This window comes from Grus americana, chromosome 5, assembly GCF_028858705.1.
Source record: "Grus americana isolate bGruAme1 chromosome 5, bGruAme1.mat, whole genome shotgun sequence".
In the NCBI taxonomy this organism is placed as follows: Eukaryota; Metazoa; Chordata; class Aves; order Gruiformes; family Gruidae; genus Grus; species Grus americana.
Genome location: NC_072856.1, coordinates 16,345,649 through 16,370,874, shown reverse-complemented (window position 1 = coordinate 16,370,874; position 25,226 = coordinate 16,345,649). Strand labels below are relative to the sequence as shown.

The 25,226-nt window shown below is 40.4% G+C and overlaps 2 protein-coding genes across 14 annotated transcripts in view; both read left to right on the top strand.

Moving 5' to 3' along the window:
- TPH1 (tryptophan hydroxylase 1) overlaps positions 1–4,869 on the top strand; it is a 29,082-nt gene extending 24,213 nt beyond the window's left edge. For 3 of the 5 annotated variants that reach the window (XM_054827587.1, XM_054827586.1, XM_054827588.1), the window contains 4 exons: positions 171–297; positions 1,426–1,521; positions 2,085–2,218; positions 2,516–4,863. In XM_054827587.1, the coding sequence (XP_054683562.1) occupies positions 171–297; positions 1,426–1,521; positions 2,085–2,218; positions 2,516–2,690 (532 nt within the window). In that variant the 3' untranslated portion in view covers positions 2,691–4,863. Of the gene's footprint in view, positions 1–170; positions 298–1,425; positions 1,522–2,084; positions 2,219–2,515 lie in introns of all 5 variants that reach the window. The other 2 variants (XR_008577378.1, XM_054827585.1) reach the window with 2 other exon arrangements.
- Positions 4,870–5,406: 537 nt separating this feature from the next.
- Positions 5,407–25,226, top strand: part of SERGEF (secretion regulating guanine nucleotide exchange factor) — a 167,821-nt gene continuing 148,001 nt past the window's right edge. For 8 of the 9 annotated variants that reach the window (XR_008577214.1, XR_008577215.1, XR_008577216.1 and 5 more), the window contains exons 1-8: positions 5,407–5,469; positions 7,375–7,513; positions 8,222–8,377; positions 8,708–8,802; positions 12,085–12,145; positions 12,990–13,103; positions 13,402–13,464; positions 16,830–16,988. Coding sequence is in view for 3 of the 9 variants with exons in the window: in XM_054826099.1 (XP_054682074.1) it covers positions 5,446–5,469; positions 7,375–7,513; positions 8,222–8,377; positions 8,708–8,802; positions 12,085–12,145; positions 12,990–13,103; positions 13,402–13,464; positions 16,830–16,988 (811 nt within the window). In the remaining 6 variants the exon portion in view is untranslated. The remainder of the gene's footprint in view (positions 5,470–7,374; positions 7,514–8,221; positions 8,378–8,707; positions 8,803–12,084; positions 12,146–12,989; positions 13,104–13,401; positions 13,465–16,829; positions 16,989–25,226) is intronic. The other variant, XM_054826098.1, reaches the window with a different exon arrangement.

The window sequence follows — 25,226 nt, the reverse complement described above, 5'->3', positions numbered from 1 at the left end:
AGAGCTGGTGTGACCTGCTCAATTGCTTTCAGTGAAACATAATTGACACTTTTCTGTCTTTTGGATATTAAATAGCATAACGCAAGACATCGTATCTGTTCAGTGGTGCTGCTTTTTCACTCTACCACAAAGGCAAATAATGAGATTTCTTGTTTTGTTTCTTTTTCCAGTGATACCTGCCATGAGCTCCTAGGCCATGTCCCTCTTTTGGCTGAACCCAGTTTTGCTCAGTTCTCCCAGGAAATTGGTCTTGCGTCACTTGGGGCATCAGATGAGGCTGTCCAAAAACTGGCAACAGTGAGTGTTTCAATGTCTGGTGATCCCATAAAGAGCTTCGTGCTTTACTAGGCTGATCCCACTCCATCAAATAAATTTGGAGGTTCATATTAGCATTAGCCACACCAGCTGCTGAACCTATCTGTATCACTGGTTCTTGGCTTTTAGAGCATGTAACAATTTTCTATAACAGGAAAAAATACATTTGAAGGTTGACGTGATTGGTGTTTTTCTTCACTTGGCTGCCAAGTAAGGATGCAACTTCTGGTGGAAGATCACTTCTTCCAGATTGAAATTCTATGGTCTGTTCTTCCAAACAAAATCTTTTTACTTCTGAGAACATGATTCAATGATTTTAAAAGTAATCTATTTATTTAATGTGTAGAATGAATTGAAATGATATGGTGTTTTCATCAGATGTGGTGAGCACTAGCATTAGATACTTTTCAGCCAAGAAATTAAAATAATGTAAATTAATCTTATTTCCTGGACATCAGTTTCTGGATGCTTTGGCAAAAATATTTTAAGATGAAAATTAAAGTTAGACAAAAAATAATTGATGCCAGTTATGAAAGAACTGGTTTGCTGATTTTATTTTATTTTATTTTTTAATTTTGTTTCCCCACCTAGTGTACCTAGTGGTAAAATTTCTACTACCTTCAGTGGGAGCAGAATTAAGCCACCTATGAAAATAGCGTTCTTCCCCATATACCTGCAGAAATCCTGAAATCCAGCAAACTAAACATCTTTAATGTTACAGGCCACTAAGCAAATGAGAAAGTAACTGTAGTGGGCTGATGTTTTCACCTCTCCATCCAGTGTTTCTTTTAAGCTGAAGCTGTCAAGTCATGACAGTATGTCTTAAAACAGATTTACATCTCAATGGTCCTTCTAATATGAACAGCTTCTAGCCTAGCTGGGTAATCTATAATGGCAATCTTTCTTATGAGAAACATGCACTCCTGTGGTTCTTCACTGTTCTATTCTTCTGGCTTCCCTCCTCTTTGAATACCTGAGAAGGATAACCAAGTGATGACTGTCTGCTGTTTGCAACTGTTTGATGCTACCTACAAATAGAAATTCCCTCGTCTAGTTCACCACAGCGTCTTTGCTGAAGGTCGAATTATTTTACTCCCTTCTTTGTTTCAGTGCTACTTCTTCACTGTAGAGTTTGGCTTGTGCAAGCAAGAGGGACAGCTACGAGTTTATGGGGCTGGCTTGCTTTCCTCGATTAGTGAGCTCAAGGTGGGAATACCTACTGCTTATTTGCCTCTTTTCTTTGTTTGTACCTGATTATTATTGTCCCTGATTTGCCTTGGTTTTTTTATGAATTCTAAAAATATTTCTTTTGAAAACTCTTAGATACCTACTAGACTTTAAGCAAATTGACTGTGGCAATAATTACTGGACGGTCAGCTTTTGGATATATGCTGAGCATGTCTTTTGCAGGAAGCATTAGATGACTGGTATTTCTTAACATTAGATTCCAAGTAACTATTTTCAGAATAAAGCTCTGCTGGTTTAACCAGATTCTGAAAATACTGCTGTTGTCTACACATGAGCCTCCTGTCTGAGGAATCCCTTTTTTTGACTCAGATTGGCAGAATATGACTGTTCAGAGTTACTTCGTTTGTTAAGCTTTAACTGCTGTTCATCTGCAGAAAAAAATTTAAGAAGCAATGCACTAAATATGGTCTCACTTCATTTTTTAATTTTTTTTTTTATTCACTCTACCTCATGTCATCTTCCTTGTGGATTCCTTGGGTGGTGATGTTCCTCTGACACATGATAACACATTATGTTACCAGCACTCACTCTCTGGCAGTGCCAAGGTCAAGCCTTTTGATCCAAAGGTCACCTGCAAGCAAGAATGCCTCATTACAACTTTCCAGGAGGTTTACTTTGTTTCTGAAAGTTTTGAAGAAGCAAAAGAGAAGATGAGGTACAGATTTTTTTTCCCTGTTTTATAGAAGCAGGTTTGATTTCATGTGTGTCTCAGTAGCAGCACCAAACCCTTTTATTCTTATCACAATTTTATAATTACCTTTCATGGGGTTGGAAAGTCGAGATTAGTATTTGCTTGGTCTTCCACGTACTGGGTGGGAAAGATGATGAACTATATAACAATTACAACTATTTTAAAGAAAGTAAGTAGTTTAGAAAAGCGGTTATTGACACTGACAGCACACAGAGGATGCATTTGTGTTTTGTTTATGACTCTCTTTTTTTACTTGAATAGAGAGTTTGCAAAAACCATCAAGCGCCCATTTGGTGTGAAGTACAATCCATATACTCAAAGCGTGCAGATCCTGAAAGACACGAAGAGCATTGCCAGCGTGGTGAATGAGCTACGTCACGAGCTGGACATTGTCAGCGATGCCCTCAGCAAGATGGGCAAGCAGCTGGAAGTTTAACACCCCTGTCAGCAGTGTGGTGCACTCAGCAACTCTTTTCTTTTCCCTACTGATTTCTTTCTAGGCATGTAATGTGTTGTATGCAGAACTCTCTCCTTTACAAATGGAAGAGTGAATGGCCCATAAGGATAACATCTTTATTTTGTTTCCCTATATGAAGTCCCTTACAGAATGTATTCCTCCATCCCCCTTGGATTAAAAAAAGGCCAGGAGTTGCCTTTGAGAAGCTGATGGGGGAGCAGAGAAATTGGTAGACTGGAGCAATAGTGTGGTGTGTGGATCAGGGCTCGGATCAGATGCTGCAGAAGGTGGCTTATGAGGCAATAATGGAATAATTTGCCACAGGGAATTATGCTACTAATTTTATAGCATTGCAGACTTTATAGCGTAGAAGCTATAGTAATCAGTGCTTGTAAGTCTGTGCTACTAAGTTTAAAACTTGAATGATTACAGCGCAGACATCAGGACACAAATAGCTGTAGGTTCACTATAATAAAATTGAAGGGTCAAATTTTGCTTTCAAAGGGATCACTCTTGCCCCAAAGAATTGCAAATGTGCTGTTTGGCATGCTTCTAGTGTACAGAGCTGTTGCATGAAACCCTAATTTTAGGAGATTTGCTATTGGCTCAGAGTCAGTTTTTTTGTTGCTGTCCTTGATATTACACCTGAGGGAGGACCTTTCTTTGTAGAAATACCATTTGCCTTTTTCCTGATTTAATTAATTTAACAAATAATATAGTACCTGTTGGCTTGCTGACTTAGCACAAAGCCTAAAACCATTTCCAAATTAGAATTTAATATTAAAAATAGTTTCATCGGTTCTAAAAATAACACCAAAGTTTAAAATAACAGCCAAAGTTTGTAGTCTAGTCTGCTTTTTTTAAGTATCCTATTGATTGCTCCATCGCTTTATTGACCTGCATAAGCTGCACAAAGATACATTTTGTTTCTTCTTTAGTAGGCCTGAACTCCATCATTCCCTATCAAGCAAACAACAACTGAAAGGCCCAAGCATTTCATAACAATTCTGCAGCTATAAATGCAACCAATTACCTTGTAGTGTAGACTATATCTAATTCCAAAGAGCACTTTACAAGTGGCGGGAAGCAGTGTTCTGCTGAATTGTCTGTATCATGCAGTAGAAAACTTCCCCGTTTTCAGGGCTCCAAAGTTTGAAGCATCCTGCAAAGCTGTGCTGGCTGCTGTTTCTGCCGACCCTGTGAATGAAATGAATACGTGTACAGGATATGATACATTTGAATGGAAGATCTGTGATGTGCAGGGTATATTTAATAGCATGCTAGGTACTGATTCTTCATAGCTAGAGCTTATCTGGAAATTCAGAATTTGCAGCTGTGAAGGTCACTGGAAAAATGGACTGAACTGTTAAATACACTGGAGATGCTAGTCCAGGATTTCAAGAACTTGAAAGACTTTCATGATCCTCTGTGCTTGAAAATCAGCTTGCGTTTCATATGCTTTCTAGTAGGCCACATCTGCTCCATAAGCAGTTGCTGGCCCAATCTTTTCAAATATATTCACTGTTTAAATCAAGTCTAGATAATATTTTTTTCTGTGACTATTAACGCACTATAACTTTTTTTAAATAACATTTAAGACAACAAAAAGGTCCACAACATTTATGGCTTACATTACACTTTTAAATAGATTTTTAGGAGCTTTGTCTTTCTAAGGAAGAAACAGTCTTATAAGTGAGTAGTAAGGGAGGATCTATTTTGTCTGCTTCTGTGATAACAGTTAATATTCAGCTGCATTTAAAAAATGTTGGGATTATTATGTTGTTCAAATATATGTGGATCTGTGTTACTTTGAATCTTTGTCTGAACTATGTATACGTTTCAAGTAGGACACCTTATACTTGACAAATTAGCACCTAATTTTGAATACTTTGGAAAAACAGCAATTGTATGTTTATTTGCACTTGTGTAGCAAAAAGTTAAGTAAACTGTTAAAAGTAATACAGAGAAGATGCATTTCCATGTCATTAACAACACGTATGTTTGGCTTCACACATCCAAACCTTCTGGCTATGTAGAACAGCAATAATTTAAATATTTTAAACTATTGTGAAGGCTTTAAATGTCAATGAAATAAACAACTTGTTGGTAATTACTAGAAGCAAAACCCCCTTTACTTCAGCACTGCAGCAATAAACGCAAAGCACTTGCTTCTGACTAAGGGTTTCCATGTTTTATACTCTGGTTGAGATATTCCACGCATGTGACTTAAATACAGTTGGAATTGTGTATATTTTATTTCAGGAGTGACTTGTTTTCCCCTCACTTTTTTTTCCTGTTGAAACGGGTGTGTGGAGGAACAGTTTCACCCGGGCGGGTGCTTCCCCCCCGCCATCCCTGGGGCTCCGTCCGCGCCGGCAGGACGGGACAATTGGGCTTAGGGGGAGTTTTTCGTGAAAGCGGCAGCCAGGGCTGGAGCCTGCCGCTGGAGTACAGGTACCTGCGGGCCGGGGGGGTATCAGGACGGCAGCTGTGTGCCACAGCTACCCCTTCAAACGCTCCCGAAGGCTTTGAGAGGGTCAGACGGTGCTTCCCGCCCCTGACAGGGATCTCGCCAAGCGCCGACGGTTGTCCGACGGCCCCCTCCTCACAGAGCCCCCCCCCCACAGTGCGCCGCGGCTCGGGGTGAGGCGGGGCCCCACCGGAGCCCGCCTCCGTCCCGCCTCTTCCTCCCCGGCCTGCGGCGTGGCGGGAAGGGCTGGGGGCCGCTGACCCCATGGAGCCCGTGCTCTTCGCCTGGGTAAGTGGGCGCTCGGCATGGTGTGGTGAGGGAGGCTGGAGGTAGCTGAGGTCTCCGTGAGATGGCGGCTCTGTCCGCGCAGTGGCGCGGCCCTCAAGGGGCAGTGGGCGGAACGCGGAGCCCGGCTGCTCGCCTTCCCTTGGGCTGCTGCGGGGCTCGGGGGGGGGGGGGGCCGGGGCTGTGTGCGCTGCCCCCGGCCTTCGCCTCGCTTCCCTGGGGAAGGGCGGGCCAAGGTTGCCCCTCCCTGAATAAAAAAGAATGGTGTGGTAAAGTTGTGGTGAGTCGTCCTCGTCGCGGTTCATCGGTTCTTTGTCGCTTCGCGAGGAAGCTGAAGGCTTCGCCCCGCCGAGGGGCGGCCTGCCGGGGCTGAGCTGTGCCGCGGCCTGTGTCTTGTGGGGCCGGGACGTTGCTCGTCTCCACGTACAAGGAGGGGTCGCCCCTGCTGCCGCCACCGAAGTGGGGGAGGGAGGCGCGTTTCCCTTCAAGTGCGTGGGCTGGGATGAAATCCTGAGCTCTTCGAGAGAACTTTGTGGCTCACCAGGGCTGTGATTTTACCTGATGAGCAAAGGGGGTCTAAGAGCCATTAAATGGGTTTCTCTTTTCCTTGTTAGCTCGTCTTGCTCTGTGGTAGTCATCTTTGTTAATAACCCATCAGTCTTGGAAGGCTAAATGCAAGTAGGTTCGTTAGCATTGGGATAGACACATGTGGCACTCAGTTCCTCAGGCACCTGCTTGCTTTCTGCACCTTATCTCAGCTTGCCTGATTTTGAAGACTTGAAAATTCATTGCACGTTCTAGGCTAAAATGAGAGCTTGTGACAAGCCTTCTAAAAGAATTATGTCTGTTGACTAGTAACACCTTCTAAAACTGTCTACTAGTAGTAATGACTGTGAGACAACAACTCGATCTGCCTGTTGAGCTTGAATCCTGACATCTCCTCCACCTGCTAACTGTGGGCTGAGGCGAGCAGCCTGATGCTTTTGTCAAAAACATCATTGTTGTACAAAATGTTTATTGCTAAATATGTCCTTTTAAGATACACTAGGTGCTGCATCTTTGGGGGGTGGAGGGGTGACAGGACCACAAATAGAGAACACATAGGCAGGGGAAGCACAGGTGAGATAGGGAGAGTCCTCCCCCCGGGGATCACTAGCTGTGGGCAATGTGCGTGTTGAGTGTTGCTGTTACTGCAATAAGTGGGCTAGGAAAGTTACTGAATCCGCCTTTGTGAATGAAGGTTGCTGTTCAAACTGTTGAATAGAGCTTAAATTGGCTAAGAAATTCCTTGGCATGTTACCACATTGTTAGTGGTTGCTTTTTGTGATTGGTTTAGTGGCTATAATTTGTACTTATAAACTTATAATAATTATAATTGGTATATTTTAATTTTGACAACTTTAAGTTAAAAGACTAGGTTGAAGAGGGACAAGTGTTTCTGCTTTACTTGTTTAGGTTCCAGAATAAGGTAGCATGTCTTTCTGATCTTGTTTTGAAGGTGGACTGCCAGAAAGCATTGGCATCTATAAGACCTTAGTGATGAGTAGGAATCATTAGCATTAAAATTAAACAGGTCGTAATCATCCTCATGATGAGGCTTTCCTCCTTACTTTAACTGCAGGCTAGCAGTTATTGTTGCCAGGCTATATTCCAGTATGTTTCTTAAAATACTGGGGTTGCAAGGGCAACTTTAGTGGCAGCAAACTTGGGACAGTCCTGGTCTGTAATTCTGGGTGTCCTGTGTGACAGCAGTAAGAATGAAGATTGCCATTTTGGGGGATTTTCAGAAGCAAATACTGGCAGGTTAACCTACGACATGTCCCTGATAAGCTTGTTCGCTCTTAGCAGATGTCTGTCTCGTTAACTACTTTTTTTTTTAATATGTTATTTTTCTGTGTGTATTTGAAGGGTGCAAACAGCTATGGACAACTTGGTCTTGGTCATAAGGAGGATGTGCTGGTACCTCAGTCACTGAAAGATGTTTCCTGCAAATGTCAAGACATTAAAAGCATTACTGGAGGAGGGGGACATTCTGCAGTTATCACTGGTAAAAACATTGCACTTGCAAGGAGTGTATGACTTCTAAACGCATTTTTTTCTGTTTCCCTGCTGATTTGGTGCTGCCACCTATCTGTGGCTTCTGTTTCTGAGCAAGTACAATTAGTTGAAAAACGGGTTTCTCTTATGCCAATGAACTCAATGGTTTGGGGAAATTGGGGAAATTCCTGGTTTGCTTATCTTCTGTGACTACTTTATGGCTATGTGAGGACTTTTTCTTAAAGTGATTCATATAACAGCTTTTCATACAAAGCAGTCAGTTTTTCTATATTGAGGTTGGGGAGTAGGAGGGAGGAGTCAAGTGGGAGGTTATTCAATCTTGAGAAGTTTTAAAGTAAGGAGCAGAAGATAGCACCTGGTCTTTGAAAGGTTCTACTGTATGCCATAGCTAATTATGGGAAAGAAGGGATACAGACATGGATGAACAGGATGAAAAACTTCATCGTGGATCTTAGTGAGAGGTGCCTGTCTTATTGTATGGATTGTCTCCCTTGACAAACCCATCTCTCCATAGCTGTGCTTATTCAGAGGTATTTTTTATGCAACAGAAATAACTGTTTCTCTTTCTTTTTGCTTGATTGCAGTGCCTAAAATGACACATAATCATTTGTCACAGGATCTCATGGCATGTACACTTGTCTTTTTAGTCTGTGAAGTGGAAGATGATTTTTTTGTTGCTGTTTTGTTTTTTCTTCAGGTGTGGGAGAGCTCTTTGTATCTGGCCGTAACAAAGACGGGCAGTTGGGATTGACTCACACAGAAGATGTACTGCATTTTACTTTGTGCGCTGCCCTGTCTGGCTTTTGTGTAAAACAAGTTGCCTGTGGCTGGGATTTTACAATCGTATTAGTAGGTAAATCTGTCTCTGTAAGTGCTGGAGAAATGTTAATGTAGCGAACACGCTGAAAGTTCCACATTGCTATTGCTTGTGTGATGCACAGGCACACACAGGTTTTAAGCTACTTGCCTTGCAAACTAAATTACTCCATGTTCCTTGTTTCCCAGTGGACTTCAGACCTTTGCTGAACATGGTGTGTAAGGCCTAGGACCTCAGGGACTTCGGAATGCGACATGTTAGGTCCTTTTTTGAGCTACTTGGCTGTGATATTTTGCTTGTTAGAATGTTACAGTGCTTTGCTTTTGCTCACAGATTTACTGATTGGACTATAACTTAATTTTTCAGGATCTGGCCAAGTTCTGTCCTGTGGGTCTAATTCTTTTGGACAATTAGGAGTTCCTCAAATATCAGGTCCATGCTCGATTCCACAAAAGATTGAGGTAAAGATTTAAAAGGAATTGTGCTTTAGAGCTCTGTAGTTTATATTGCTTCCAGCAACTTAAAAAGGTCATCTGACCTCAGTGGGCTTTAAGCCAGACTCTTTAACTATTTTTTTATGAAGTCTATCTGTTACAGTAAACTTACAAAGTAAAGGACCAAAGATGGTGGTTGACCCAGAAACCAGATGTTAAGGCTACTTTTCTTCTTCAAAGAAGTTACATACTTCTAACAGAAAGTTGTCTCTTTCACTAAGGATTATAACATTTCATAATGTATTTTGATAATATCTGCAGAATTACTCTGATGCTCAGATGATGTGAAGTGATACTAAAGGTGTAGTGAAACTGTGCAAATTTACTACAGCTGAAGTTTTGCCTCAAGTTTGTAAGATACTCGATATGTTTTGCTACGTGAAGGGTATGTGCCTTCACTGTAGGTTTTGGAGGTTTTTGCTTAATAGCTCAAAGCAAAACAAAATGATCCAATAGTAATCCCCCCCTGAAAATAAAAAACTGCATTATGGAGTTCAACAAAGTTAGCTATGCTAATTCTTTTGATCTATTGCTCTTGTGCTTCTTGTGCAGCAATTCTATTTTTTTAAGCACATGTTGGTTTTTTAAATGTATAACCGTCAGAGTTTCTTTCTGCCCCCAAATGGGGACTGTAGTTTTATTTCTTGGCTTTAAAAACAGTTAGATAAAATTAAGCTTTGTCACCCCCAAAATAATAGAAGTGCGAGAAGGTATGTAGCGGCAGGAAAACTAGACCTGAGAGAATAAACTTTAATTTTATCACTTTTGAGATTAAAATGATTTTTACTTTTGCATGTAAAGGAACTGACAAGTACATTGACTTGCTTCTTTTCTAACCTCCAGTATTTACCAATGTGGTGGGTTGACCCTGGCTGGAGGCCAGGTGCCCACCAGAGCCGCTCTCTCACTCCCCTCGTTCACTAAACAGGGGAGAAAAGGCATAACGAAATGCTTGTAGGTCGAGATAAGGACAGGGAGAGATCACTCACTAATTGTCGTCACGAGCAAAACAGACCAAACTTAGAGAGGGAATTCATCTAATTTATTACTAGGCAAAACAGAGTAGAGGAATGAGAAAATAAAATCAACTCTTAAAACACTTCCCCCCACCCCTCCCATCTTCCCGGGCTCAACTTCACTCCCGGCTTCAACCTTCCCCCCCTCAGCGGCACAGGGGGACGGGGAATGGGGGTTACGGTCAGTTCATCTCACGGTGTTTCTGCCGCCTCTTCATCCTCAGGGGGAGGACTCCTCTCATCGTTCCCCTGCTCCAGCATGGAGTCCCTCTCACGGGGTGCAGACCTTCAGGAGCAAACTGCTCCAGCGTGGGGTCCCCCACGGGGTCACAAGTCCTGCCAGCAAACCTGCTCTGGCATGGGCTCCCTTCTTCACGGGTCCACCGGTCCGGCCTGGAACTTGCTCCAGCGTGGGCTTCCCACGGGCTGCAGCCCCCTTCAGGTGCCTCCACCTGCTCCAGCGTGGGGTCCTCCACGGGCTGCAGGTGGAATCTCTACACCCCCTCATCCTTCCTCCATGGGCTGCAGGGGGACAGCCTGCTTCACCATGGCCTTCACCACGGGCTGCAGGGGGATCTCTGCTCCGGCGCCTGGAGCTCCTCCTCCCCCTCCATCTGCACTGACCTTGGTGTCTGCAGAGTTTCTTACATCTTCTCACTCCTCTCTCCGGCTGCAAAAGCTCTCTCTCTCTAAGTGTTTTTCTTCTTCTTAAATATGTTATCACAGAGGTGCTGATTGGCTTGGCCTTGGCCAGCGGCGGGCCCGTCTTAGAGCCGGCTGGCATTGGCTCTATCAGACACAGGGGGAGCTTCTAGCAGCTTCTCACAGAAGCCACCCCTGTAGCCCCCCCGCCACCAAAACCCTGCCACGCAAACCCAACACAACCAAACAGTATCAGCTTCCAAGGAAATAGAATGGGAAGTTAGATAACAATTTCTCTGTTGTCAAGTGTCTTCAGTTGTAAATGCTAAACACTGGACTCTGACAGCATAGCCCATGTTGTTCCTGAAAGTTATGTGGAAGCCTATGGCGATATTTGTAGGTGAGGCACTGCTGAGTGTGAGTAAGGACCTCAGAATGTAGCCCCAAATTAATTGCTTCAGCATCTTTTAAGTAGTCCTGTAACATCAGAAAAGTTTTCCTCTTGTTGGCTATAAGCCTAACAGTTTAAATAAATTTCTCGAAGGAATTCTAATTAATCCCTAATTTACACTGTAGTTTCTTATTTGGAGAACACTAATGGAATTCTTTCCTAATCACGTGACCTCTCATGTCTAATGAAAGCAATAACTTCAGAGCAGAAGGGATTCTCAGACAAGAAATTCAGCCTTCTGGCTCATGCCAGCTACTCCTTTGCTCTTTTAACGTAGGAGAGGAAGGACAGCTGATCCCTTAGGTAACCCCTAGTGAACAGGGATTAACTCACGTGATGTTTCTGTTTCCTTGATGTTTCCTGGAAGCATCATTCCAGTATGGTGCCTTGAAAATGGTAGTATTGACAGTGCTAATCTGAATCAGTCTCCTCCCTGACCACATAGACCATTCATTCATCTGGAATATTTTCTCTTTTGGTTTGTATCCTGTTAAATGCTGGGCTTGATGCCATATATTTTAAATAGTGTTACATCTGTGAGAAGAATAATAAATTTGCAGAGTACTCAGAAGTGGAAAAGTGCCAGAATTGAAGTACCTTGTGCAAACTTAGATCGCTCATTTTATGCACATTCGACTTGGTATAGTCTTCTTTTACACGATCATATTGGGCAGCCTTCAGTGGTGTAGGTGGTACTGTCAGCTGTATTGTTTGTGATCACAGGACTTGGTAAGACTGAGCAGCTTGATGGAACTTACCGCTGCTTGTCACTGGTATTTGCTGACATTTTGGTGTAATTCTTGAGGAACACTGAGCTAAAATTAAGAAATAAACATATCTGTATCACCAAGAAGGTTCCTTCTTTCATGTGAGGATGTTGACTATGGCTTTTTATTTATTGCCACAAAGCTGTACATCCAGTTGCTTTGCTTGATTTTTTTTTTTAAAGAGGTTTCCACTAAATTTTGTTGGCCAAAATTTACTTTCTTTGTGATACAAAATGTTGATATGCATTGTGACATGCAGGCGGGAATTGTGAGAACTATTTTCATTGCATTCCACTTCTGTTTGGCATATTTTGCTTTTCAAGGCATTAAATGCAAAAAGCAACTAAAATATATTTTTCTTTTACTTGAGTAGTCTTTCAAAGAGAAGGTGGTGGATGTTGCTGCAGGACTGAGACATGCCCTTGCTGCTACAGGTAAATACATCATCATTCTTATTTCAGTAATAAATGAAATGGAATTTTAATGGCTTGGAAGAGGAGAGGGGGGGAAAGAAGATGAAAATTTTTTTTATTTTATTTTTTACCATTGAGGAACAACAAACTACATGTGCTCGTTTATTTTTACATGAACTTTAGTAGGTGTTCCAGGTAGAGAAGTCTAGCTGAAGATGCAAAAATGATGCTTGGAAGAAGAGTGAGATCTCTGGTACCTGTATGAATACTGGTCTAATGGAGAGTGTCCTTGCCCATGGCAGGGTGATTGAACTAGATGATCTTTAAGGTCCCTTCTAACTCAAACCATTCTATGATTCTATGAATTAAGTTTCCCTGAGCTCTGTGCTCAGTGGACATCTTGATTCAGGGCTAGGTCAAGTCTCTGAAAGGTCTGAAGGAAAAGTAGTGACTTTATTCCTTCAGTGTGCTGGACTGCACAAATCAGCAGGAAGAGAAGGAAAGGGCAAAGAAAGTGCAATGAACTTACAGTAATAAATAGTGTCTATTCCTGAGGTGCTACAGCTATGGGACTTCTGTTACTGAGTCCTCAATAATGTCCTGATATAGGCCTCAGAGCTGAGACAGGTTGCTTAGTATCTTCTTAGTTTTCTTACCTCTATAAATGAGACTACAACTGTTTGTTGCTTGATGGACAGGGTTGTCTGTATTTTCATGAAGTCTGTTTTTGGCATAAAGGTCTTTTAAAGTGTAATTTGTATCAGTGAAAATGAAGTGAATGTACCTTTAAAACTAATTAACAAGTTAAGTGATTGTTGGTAGTTGATGTGTTTTAATCTCTTCTATCTGTGTTTACTCTGGAAAGAGAGCGGTTTGGTGTTTCAGTGGGGAACTGGCATGGTGTCTCGGGCAAAGCGTGCAAACCAAGGAAAACCCCTCCCCCTGTTCTTGACAGCAAAGGAACCATCTGAAGTAACAGGTAATCCAGGAATCTGATTCCTTTGTAAAGGTGGATAGAGCAGAAATTTTGAGTGATATGTAGCATCCTTTTATTATAAAGCCACTTAGCATTATAAGCATGTAGTGGAGTATCTGAAGGATAGAATGGGTGTACAAGGTCATAATCTATGGGGGAAAATTATAGTGAGTCTTGCAATGTCTATGGCCCAAAAGCAGAGGCTTTTGTTATAAAATTCATTATCATCCTGTTACATTTGATACAGCTCTGTTTTATGTCTATGTATGAATTGATACCTGCTGTGCAAATTTTTCGCTAGGCCTGGAAGATGTAAAGGTGAAGAGAGTTGCTGCAAGCTCCTACCATTCTGTGTCACTCACAGGTAGGCCTTAGGTATAGAAACGAAAGTCCTTGTCTCAGCCTATAAAGGTTTTTGTGCTTTGGAAACGTTTTTCAATTTTGGTTAGACTGGTAAAGTTTGATCTGGCCTGGTTAGTGCTGGTTAGTTGTTTTATAGTTGTTTTAGATTCTGAGAACTTCCCTTTTTTTAAGAGCTGGATTAACTAACATTTTGAATTCTCTGAATTCTGTGTGTTTTTTCTTGGGGTCAGGTGTGACTTAGCCCTTACAAGTAGTGGTTAGAAACTCTGAAAGGATTTGTGGAAGCATATAGTTGGGTAAGTCTCTGAGCTGCAGTATGATGCTGCATTGGGTAACTCTGGATGGGTGAGTGCTGGAACCAATGCAACCCTTTGTCCATGGAGAAGAGGTATGTTAGGTAGTTGTCCCAAGAAAGATTGCTGTGGCTGTCCTGCTTCTGCTATGTGAGCTAATACCTCTGCATGGGGCTGTGCTGTGATGTGAGATGGTGTGGAGCTATCTTAAGTGACTGTAAGTGTGCAGATCTGTGTGAGGTAATGTAAGAGCATAAGGCTTATTAAAACACCAGAAAGTTGCTTTAATTGCTTAGGCACTTCCATAACGTCTGCCACTTGTTCTTTGATATTTAGCAGTGCTCCTATGCTGGGGTATTAAGTAGCCAGTAATGCAAGTCTAATAAAGAGATTTTTTTTTTATTTTTTTATTTTTTCAAACTGGGAGAAGGGGAGACAGAATCATATTTCATACTGTAATCTTACAGTTTTGAAGTGTGGAAAATATATTGAACCTTATGAAGACAAGTCTTTGCCGAACTTTATAGGAACAAGTTCTTAGCAAATATGCAGCCATCTGGTACCTCTGTCATCGTTAAATGGAGCACTAGAGTATTTGCTTATGCAGATCTACAGAGATTTAGTTGTATGGGAAGATGTTAGAAGATATAAATTATATTGAATTCTGAGATGCTAACTATATGTGTGATTAGTGAAGAACAACTGTAAGGACAAATAGAATCTACTTTACCTAATTAGCACTCTGTATTTAGAGAGTGAACAGATTATTCTTTCATGCTTTTGCTTTTTATTTAAGAGAGCAGTCTATCTGGCAGCAGGGAGACCAAGATTAACGAAGTGCCAAAGATTTTAATAATGTGATGCTATTGCTGCCCTTTATCCTGTGATACTTGTTATTACTTAAAATACTTTGTATTTTAAAGATACTTGACATAGTAAATATACTACTGCAGGGTATAGTATTGAAATGGAGATTTTATTTTTTTTTTTCTAGAAATCTCTCACACTGTGATGCAGTTTTCTTTGGCTCTGTTTCATGAGTCACCTGCTGGCAGGATACCAAGACCCTGCAGTCAGGCAGGTTTTTGACACAGGCAGGGTTGTTGCAAACATGAATGGTGGTTCCTTTAAAAAAGGGATTGTAGTCTACCTGTATCCAAACGGGCCTGAAACCTCCAGTGATGGGAATATGGTACTAAGTCTTAGTGTCTAAGTTTTTGTTAAAACCTGATCAAGAAATGTGATGAGGGTTGAGCGTGTGACATTCTCCAGGATAAAGGAAACATACCTTCTGGAGAAGAAAAGGAGGTGACAGAGGCGGTGAAAGTTGTGGAAACATGAATGGCCATAATGTTTTTCTTTGTCGAAACAAGCTGTTTCCATCACCTCTTTTTTTCTTTCCAGAAGGTGTATGTACTTCACTCTGGGAAGGAATTTATCAATTTTAGTGGAGAATTCGAATGAAACAATTGCTTGACTTTTTTTTTTCCCCTTTTCAGTTGTTTTTTTTTTTTAATTGAGAAATGTGGGAAGTCCTGCAGATAACTGTCAATAATGTGTAACTTGACAAGTAGTGGCTTCCCCCTCCTGCCCCCTTCTCTCTTGTTTTTTCACCAGCAGTACTATAGTGGAATTCTCCTGGCTCGTTCTTTCTGTTACTGTTACCAAACTGAGATCATTAAATATATTGTAGCCTAAGTCCTACTTCAGTATTTTTATTTTTTTTTACCTCTGAAAGACTTACTTATGTTGTACTGATTGTAAAGAGTTCACTGCTGACCTGAGACTTCCGGAAGTCTTGAGTGTTGTGGACAAGTGCTCCGAACAATTCCACTTGTTCCAATGATATGGCTTTCAGTCTTCCTGGGCCCATGATTATGTACTTCATGTGTGCAAGATTTATTTCTTATGCTTGTACAGGGTGGCAAAGGACTTCAGGAGGTCTGCTGTAGCTCATGTTCTGTTAAGCGTTTCTTGTGGATTATATTTTTTTTAACATGGAGGCCTAGAACCTGGGCAGAATGATTTTGTGCTGAGAAGATTGGACTAATGGTATGGAATATCTGCAGAAGGACTCATCTGAACAGTCATCTTGTTACTGTCAATTGGTCGTTAGGCTGTGAACAACTCCAGCTTGTACCAGTGAAACATATGGAGCAATGTGGATGTTTCTGTAAATATAATTAGCCCTGTGGGTGGAATCCTGGAGTGTGCACTTGCACAAATGCTTATTCTAGAACAGGGGTTGAGAAGGCAAGTAATTACTTAGAGAAGTCTCTCACTAGTTGTCTAGCATTGTTTTGAGGCATGATTATATTTAGTTTTACATTCATAGCTATATGTCACATTATGAAGTGACTGAGCAAGGTGAGGCAAAGAGCATTTGACTGTCCCTGCTTTGGGGGATTTACTGAATTTGCTCAAGCTGAAGAAGGCAGGAGAGTTACGAGCAGAATGAGTCGTCTGTAGCTCTTGTAGAGAGGCTGGGAGACTAATGCAGAGCAGGGACAGCCAGCTAGGCTTTGAAGAGTCCCAGATAATGGAGAGGAGTGAAATTATTTGCTGCAATTCAGCAAGTTATTTACTGGACTGAATCAAAGCCTTGGGGTGGAGGTAAAAGCTGATCTGCAAGAACAGAGTAGTCTGCGAGGGACTGCTCAGTGAGTGTCCTCTGAGGAAAAAAAAATCAAAACATCTTGGGAAGTTGACTACTATGGTTAATTTTCTAATAAAACTTGGCCTTTGCTATAAACATTTTTCAGTCATCTTTGAGAGACTCACAGTAGAAATGAGGTCTAGGCAGTTTGACCTGAAAGCTCTGATTTGTTTTAGGGAGTTAGCGTAGCCCTCAGACAGCAGGCTATGTTGTTAAGGCCCTTGCAAATATTTCTGATGTCCTAGTTACAGTGTGAGCACCTGTGGTAGAGAGTGGCAGGAAAAAGCATACAGTGAAAACACCAAATGAATGAAACATTTTTCTTTCCTCAGCCTTGCTGAGTTGAGACAGAGCCTCTATCTCTCGGTGTTCTATGTATATCACTTTCAACAAATTTTACTTCTCTGTCTATTGTAGATGAAGGACACCTGTATGTCTGGGGTAGCAACAAACACGGGCAGCTAGTGAGCAAAGAGATCTTTCTTCTTCAGCCCAAGAAGATTGAGACTCATTTTTTCTCACATGACAAGATTGGAGCAGTTTGGAGTGGCTGGACCCACTTGGTGGCACAAACAGGTAGGATATCTAAAAAGCAGCAATGTATGGCACCAAAATAGTAAATTGTTTTTATTGCATGCAAACCGTGTTCTTTCTCACTGATACTGGTTGGATGTAGAGTTTTGCAGTTCCACCTGAGCAGTGGTTGTCTCTTAAAAATGATGAGGACATCCTTTGGCTTCTGTTCCTGAAGTATTACTGCACTTATAGATTGGAGGGCTTAAGCATCTTCATAAATGCAGTAGCAAATGCATGTACATGCTAGAGGGGTGCAGCCTCCCTGCATCATCAGGTTATGGATGTACCAGAGTATCATAAAGCTTATGCTTGTAAAGATCATTCTGCTGGGTGAGTTAAGACATCTTCTTTGGAGAGAAAAGAATTTAGTGGAAAACTTGCTTCAGAAAATAGAGAGGTAGGAAAATATGATTGCAACTTCCAATATACATGACTATATTTGGCAGCAAGATACGGGCAAAAGTCTCATTCGGGGCACACGAATTAGGGAGGGGAGAAGATAATCCTGAGCAAGTGTCTGTCCGAAAGGTGTGGGGGCATGGATACATACCGTTCCCAGGTTTACCTGAGTGTTAGCAGAGGACCTTAAGAACAGGCATAGCTGAGAACCCTCTGCTTCTGACATCTCATTTGAGAAGACGTGGTCTCATTGCAGTAAGTGAAATAAATTACATGGCTTTCCACAACTGTACTAAGCTTTCTGTACTTCAAGAGTGAGCCTAGCTTTTTGTGCTGCTCTTTTTTAGTAAAGTGTTTTATGGACAGATAAAATCATGTGTTCAGAAGAAAGTCAATAAACTAAAATAAGCTGGCTTGTGTGTGTTTGTGGCCAAACCCAGAAAATATTTAGAAAAGGTAAAAGGAGACATCATTAGACTTGAAGAGCATCCCCTAAAGATGAAATGAAAGAAGATTTAATGTTGAAGCTGTACCTTCCTGGGAACCTTTCTATCGAGGACAGTGTGAAAACTTGCCACATGTGGAGGGCTGTAGTGTTAGATTCTTTCCTAGGAAGAGGTAAGAGGAGAGGGTTATGCAGTAATGACATTTGTGCATAAAAGCATGGTTGATCTGATGAAGGTCATTTGCATTTGTATTGTTGCTCTGTTGTGAAATGCACAGGCAGGAAAGGTAGATGAATGGAAAGGTAAGACAGACATCTGAAACTATTTTGTGGTGTTCACGTGTGAAGTCTATGCTATTTGCTTCTCCTGTTGCACACTGTGTGGTGTGATAGTGAAGAGGATGAAAGCCTTCTATAGAACAAACAGAACACCCAGAGGTAGCATACGTGCATTTCTGCTTTTGCCTTGTATAAACTGCCAGGTGAGGAAATCAAGATCAGATGAAAGCATTTTTCCTAGAGTCACATTGGAGATTGAGCCTATTGGTCTGTCAAGATACCTGTTTGTTAGGAAAACTGCAGAAGGGGCCACAGGTCTATTAATGATATTTACTGGGTTCTGTAATTATGGGTACTGGTTCAGTGAGTGCTTTTAATTACTGTATACTGTGAACTCTTGATGCTAGAATTTAGAGGGATGTAATGCCTGACTAGAAAACCAAATTGGTTAAGCGTTCTGTTTCATAACATTCATAACATCAAAGTACATGAGAGAAATGTCATGTAAAAAACCCTGCATTACTCTAGCTGCTCTCTTAGCTGTTTAAAAGAAATGTTTGAACTCTGTTTAGAGGATGCTATACTGAAAATTTCAGAGCCGTAACCAATGCTATGTGCTACTTGGAAACTTTTCAGGTGGGGTAAAGGAATATATCTCAAAATGTATAATTCTTGAATAAAGTACTTAGTGTCATTCTCACTGGAACAGAAATGGTAGAAAAAAGACATTAGTCAGGATAACCTAATTTTTAAAAAGAGGTTCTTGTCAACATGCTTTGCCTTGCATCTCTTTCTTAATAATGCATACCTACTAAGTAAAACTTCCCCAGAGTTCTGGTAACTTTAATGTTTCACTTAGCTGATACTTAATCAATGGCCATTAAAGAAATGAAGTGAATATTTTTAGTGGGTGATTTTAAGAAGAAATAAAAGTATGTTGAGTGACTAGCGGGGATTATTTTTTTTTGTGAATGTTTGAAAGAAATTTAAATAAAAATAGGCTTACTGTTTACATCTGCATCAGAAAACTGGCAAAGCGATGCAGTGGCATAAGTTATTGCTGAAACTGAATTTTATGTGTTTAGAATTTTAAATCTCTTTTGAAAATCAATGGACCTGAACCTAAATAATCCAAAATAAGATTTTGAATGGACTTTGGCAGCCTCTAGATACCAATCAGAATCTCATGGGATTTTCAAGGGTTACTCAACTATTAGACATAGCGTGAGCTAAGCACTTAACTGTTTCTGAAAAATCACTCACTGCCTGTGATGAAACTTGGAGCTAAGTAACTGAAACATGCAGCCCACTTGAAAACTTTTCCCTGCATGCAGTTCTTCCTCCATTATTTTTACCTCCTTCTAGCAAAGAAGGAAATGCTGATTCAGTATCCTGGTGCTGTGAAGTCACATAAACCAGTGGTGTTTCCACTTTATTGATTGTGCACCCCTATCAGGAAAATTTTTTTGAGCATGCACCCCCAATATAATTTATACTTATTTATTTATAAATTATAGACATGTACTACTGTAATATGTTATGCAAACTATAAAACATGCACAATAGGAATTTTAAAAAGGATGACATAAAGATGAAATAAACACTACTTAAAATATTATTAACTAAATTAAAACCCTTTATTAATTAAGTTATTAAGTTATTTTTTTTCTTGCCCTCCAGTGGATTGTGTTGCGCATCCCCTCGGCTGCATGCGCTCCACTTTGGAGACCACTGATAGAAACAATTCCTGCTCACATTACTGTGGAAAGTTCCACAAGTAGTGGAAAGGAAGCAAAATAGAGTGATTTTTGGACACAGGAAAATGGAAGGAAGGGATATTGTAGTATGATACTTCTTTCTGTTCACTATGGAAGGTAGGAACATACTTTGGAAAGATATTGCAGTGTATAGGGATTTTGCTGCATGAAAGAATGGATAAATTTTTTCTAATAATGGTCTCACCAGGATGCAAAATTTAATAGTTTATCATTTATGTTACTGTATCTGAAGTCTAGTGTTGTTTTCCACAGAAGGTAGTGGAATTTTAAGAGGCCATTACAAATACTTAGAGTTCTGTTTGTTTTTTTTTTTCCCCCAGAACATTAATCCTGGTCAGAGTAGTAATAATAAAACATTCATAATTGCTGCTCTCTTGACAGTAAATTAAAACTTTTTGGAACGACACAGGAAGAAACTGGGTGGATAAAAGCTGGACACTGTTCGTCCATAAATTCACAAATTCTGCCATTTCAAAATGGCATTTTGATCCTCATCTGTCAGATGAGCAGTGCTTGACTGCAGAACTAATGGAACACTGAAAAGTAAATGAGACGGATGTTAAAAGCAACCATCTGGAAGAATAGTGTGCAGTTTTGTGGATGCAGTGATTTGAGACTTTGAGTCCAAACAAGTTACCAACTTTTGTTATCAGAAAAGAAGGAACACAGCATAAATATTTTCTTCTTCTGTATTAAGCTTTCCCTCTTATGTAAACTAGCCTGTTTTAAGACTTGCTTTATTTTTCCTTCATGCTATTGGCAAATTTTGCATTGTAACCTAAAGCAAAATGCACTTTTTTCCCCATTTCTTCCTTACTCTGGGGAATCCCTTACAAGGGATTTTAATTGCACCTGAAATCATTTTAATACCCGCATCTCTTTCATATGTCATCTTCTATCTCGCTCAGCAACAGTTTTGACAGTCCTGTTTCCTGTTATTTCTCTTTAGAGTTTGTTCAACTCTCTTTTCATTTGCTGGTGTTTCTATCATAAAGCAGTTCAGATTCAAGAAGTCAATTCCTGAGGAACGAATTGCTTGACTGAAAGATGTTAAGATGTTGTGTTTTTCATCATTACTCTTAACTGATCCTCATCAGCTCCAATTCTTTATTAATTTTCATCATAGAGGTGTCTTTTGGACTATTTGTATTGTACACAATATCACTGTAAAATAACTCTCAAAATACTTCAAAACAGACAACTGCTTCTTTTTCTGCTTTGATTACCGATTCCTAGAGAAGAGAGAAACACAATTAGACTTTCCAGCATCACTAGCATTGTTTCAAAAAATGTTATATTATTCTGCTACTAGTGATGGTCCTAGTTGATGATGGTTAGTCCAAAAAGATTAAGGTCGAGAGACCCTGTTGCTTTTTTATCAGATCTCTGATGATAAGATAGGAACTTGTTAGTGTCTTCAGTTTAGTTATTTTCTGTGTGAATGCCTGTATCCAATGACTTTCAGGCATGCTTTTCAATTATGACAGGGTAGTACTGTTATTGCTCTATGTGAAGGACAGACCAGATGCATTCTTCTGGCCTCAGACTCCAAGTGCAAGTACTGCTCTCTTCAGGCAATCGCTCTGTAAAATGGCTTGCTTCCTTTCCAGAACTCCGCTTAATGGCACAAGGACCACCAGTGCAGTATAGGTGATATTATTTTTGAATAATAATGAGCAGCTGTCTTGCATCACTCTGCTTAACAATGTCGACTTTAATTTGTGGTCCTTCTCAAGTTGATACAAACCCTTTGAGGGTAACTGCTGAAAGAGAGGTTATTGCTTAGATTATTTAAGAGAGCTAAGTTGTGGCCTATAACACTGAAGATGTAAATTAGGCTACTTTGGGAAATGATAGAACTGATCTGACTTGAAGGCAAACCTAAATATAGCAAGAGAAGTCTTTTAAAGACTTAGAGGTGAATCATCAACTTCAATTCAAAACAAGTTATTTTCTTTTTAACTGGAATGCCTAATAAATAAGCTTTCTTAATCTGGCTTGTTTTATTATCTAAGTATTCTCCTGAATACATTCACTCATCTATTTTTTCATGTACTGTCACATGAAATTATGCCTTGTTTAAGCTCAAAGAATTCCAAGCTCTTTCACCCAGAAGGAGTTACCTTAAAAACGCAGTTAAAATGGTATTTCTGCTGCCTATGCAAAACTGCCTACAGCTAAAAAGTCTTGGAAGAACAAAATGCCTTGACGTAGTCTGAATACTACTCTGAATCCTCATTCCAAATGTGCACCTGAATTTGTGCGTCTTTGAATGTCCCTTGATGTCATTTAAGCCACATAAAACCACTCTGAAGTGATCTGACATGTTAGTGCCCTACACAGTAAAATAGAACCCATTTCCTGGTTTTTCTGAAGCATGTGAAAATGTGTCCCTCCAAACACTGAGAGCAGACTGAGGAAATATTTCTAGTTAGCTGGCCTGAAAAGGAGGCTTACTGCTGTAATTACACTTGTACTTGCTTTCTCTGATGCCAATCACTAGGTAAAATTACGGGGCTTTCCTGGTAAGTGATGCAGTAGATGTGGTGTAGGTGCAGGGAGGTGAAGTGGAAGGATGTTGCTCTCTGGCACCCAAGCAGTGCAGTTTCAGCCCACTAGAGGTCCTTTCCAGTTTTCTTTTGAATCAAGACTCGGGAGCCTTCCTCATACCGGAAAGCATACTTTCTTTGCGTTGAATTTTTCAGCAGCTCCTAAGGACAGCAAATACTGGTTTTCTTCTTTTTTTAAAAAAAAAGATTTAAATGCTTGTCTGTGATATCAGTAAGGCATCAGTTTTATGGGAGTCTCCTTTCCTCTATGTAGCCACTATAGCTGACGGTCAAACAGTTGGAAACGGGAGACCCTGACATTCTTTTTAATGTGCAGTAGCTGTATTTCATTTGGTAGGATGCTGGGTTTTGGGAAAACAGGTAAAATACTAGAAATTAGCTAAATCAAAACCTGCAAATTGTTAGGAACCTCTAGACCCCTTTGAAGCAAAACCTGCAAAACGAGTGTTTAAGAAAGAAAAGCCTTTGTCCATCTGCCTTGGGCTAAGAAAACTCTAAATAAAATCTGATAAATGCACTTGCTTTTCTATGGTTTTGTGGTGCATGGTTGTTCTTTCCTTCTCCTTACAATGCTGTAGCTCGATGTCATAAAGCAAAAGGAGCTTATGCTTCAGAGCCTTCCTGTTACTTTCCTTGCTGTCATAATAAATGCTGTCATTGTTGCGTGCTATAAGAGAAAGCAACAAAGAATGTCAGTTGAAGATGCATAGATTTTAAGGCAGAAATAGCTGCCACAGAGGAGATAGTATGAGTTATTCCAAAGTACGCTGTTGAATTCCACCTGTGTTAACACCCAGTCTTAAGCTCAGTAACTTTTGCTTGACAGAAATGTAACCTCTAGAAGACATTCACCTGATGGTAGCTTTTCTTGTTTTAAAAGATGCTGGGTTGCAGGTCCAGTGACTGAATTAGAGTGCCACTGGAACCACTGTAGTCACCTGGTTTGCACTTACACTGGGATGGGTGAGCCAGTATTCTTTTGACTTGGGTCCCAGCACATCTGGCAGCTCTGCTAGCATCTGCTAGGATGAGGCTTTGGGCCATGTGGTCTAGTGGAGGGTGTCCCTGCCCGCACCCGGGGGTTTGGAAATAGATGATCTTTAAGGTCCCTTCCAACCCAAACCATTCTGTGATTCTATGATACTTTGAGAAACTTTGCCTCTTCTGTTGATAGGTTGTTCCAATGCTGAGACTCCAGCTTAAGACAAAAAGGAAAAATGGCAAAGTGAACAAGAGAGACAAGGTGAAGGCTGAATTGAGATAATGAATGGAATATAACAGGAAAATGTTGCCAGCATGAAGCCCTTGTGGCACTTTATGTATTTGTTCTAGGGCTTTTTGGGAGCACTTAATAGACCTTCCCACTTGGATCCTTTAAGTACCAAAATTGCTTGTTAGAATGAGTAGAATATAACTTTGTCCCCTGAAAACTGTGAAGCTTGAGAGAGTAAGTAAAAATAAGTTTTTAGTGCATATATTGCGTGTGTTTTCAGCTGTCATCGCTTTCTGAGTTGACACTGGTCATGTGGTTAGTTTACAACATATACATCTAGCAATCTGACTAACAGTGGAACTTTTGGTTACATTACAAAAAAAGACTTTAGATGCATCTGGTTTTGTCTGGCAATTTGATTATAAAGGGTAGAGTATGGAAAGGGGAGAGAAAGAAATGTGCAAGCTTGGAGACCAAAATTTAGAAATTAAAGTTTTGCAGAAATTAATGTGGGATCTGTGGGAAATTTAGTGTGCAATAACAGGATTAAAAATCCTAGATGTAGATGGAAATTGCCTTATTTTCTGTATTCAAAGCTGGCTCCTTGTTCTATCACACATCCATCTCTCATTGCTGTTTCAACTTTCATGATTATTTTTAAGTGAAGTTTGTACAATCCGCTGAAGTCGGGGTTGATGGGAACTGTGTTACTCACATGTAACTTTAGTATGTTACTCAAAGTCTTCCTGGCTGGCAGCCTGCTGGGGGACAGGGGATGCATTAGCTCCTCCAGGATTTGGGGTGGAACTTGTGGCAAGTTTGCACCCCATGGATACTCTGAAAATTGAAAGGTGTCTGGGAGAGGGCATACGTAAAGTAAAAATGAACATTCGCTTGACATTGTATGGATACGTGTAAGATCTTATAGGTGTGAAATCAGTGTTTAAGTCAGTTCAAGATGTTTAACATAGCTTAATCTTATGTGTGTTGAGTTCACATTCTGAATTGGATTTATTTTATGTTTTTCCCATGGAGACACATAGGTAAGTACTTAAGCTCTGCAAAATACATGTGTATAAAATGTTATGGAAATTTTAGCAATTTACTATTTATTTTCTGTGAATGCATCAATGCAGAGAGTTGATTTTTGTTAAGTAATTTATATGAAAGGAATCTTTTCTTCTGGCAGAAAGTTCCTTTCCAGTAATGAATCATCCCATTAATGCAAAAACTTTGAGGAAAACACAATAAAGCTAATGAATTGGTGCACAAACATTTTTATTTGTTAAGCACTACAGTTTGGGCAGCCCTGTGATACCTTTTTCTTCCTGTTTGAGAAGGGAATGTCATCACTAGGAGGAGCTCCTCTTTTGGTTAATCCTGTCTTTTTGAGAGATTTGAAGGCAGATGTTCAGATTCCTCACATGGTCTTCAACTGTTTCTTTCAGTAATCCAGAATTGCGCTCTAACAAAGTTGGTTTCTGTTGTTGCGATTCGGTCATCAAGTCTGCTTTGCCTACAGGAACAATTATCTTGAATCCTCTTTACTCTTTG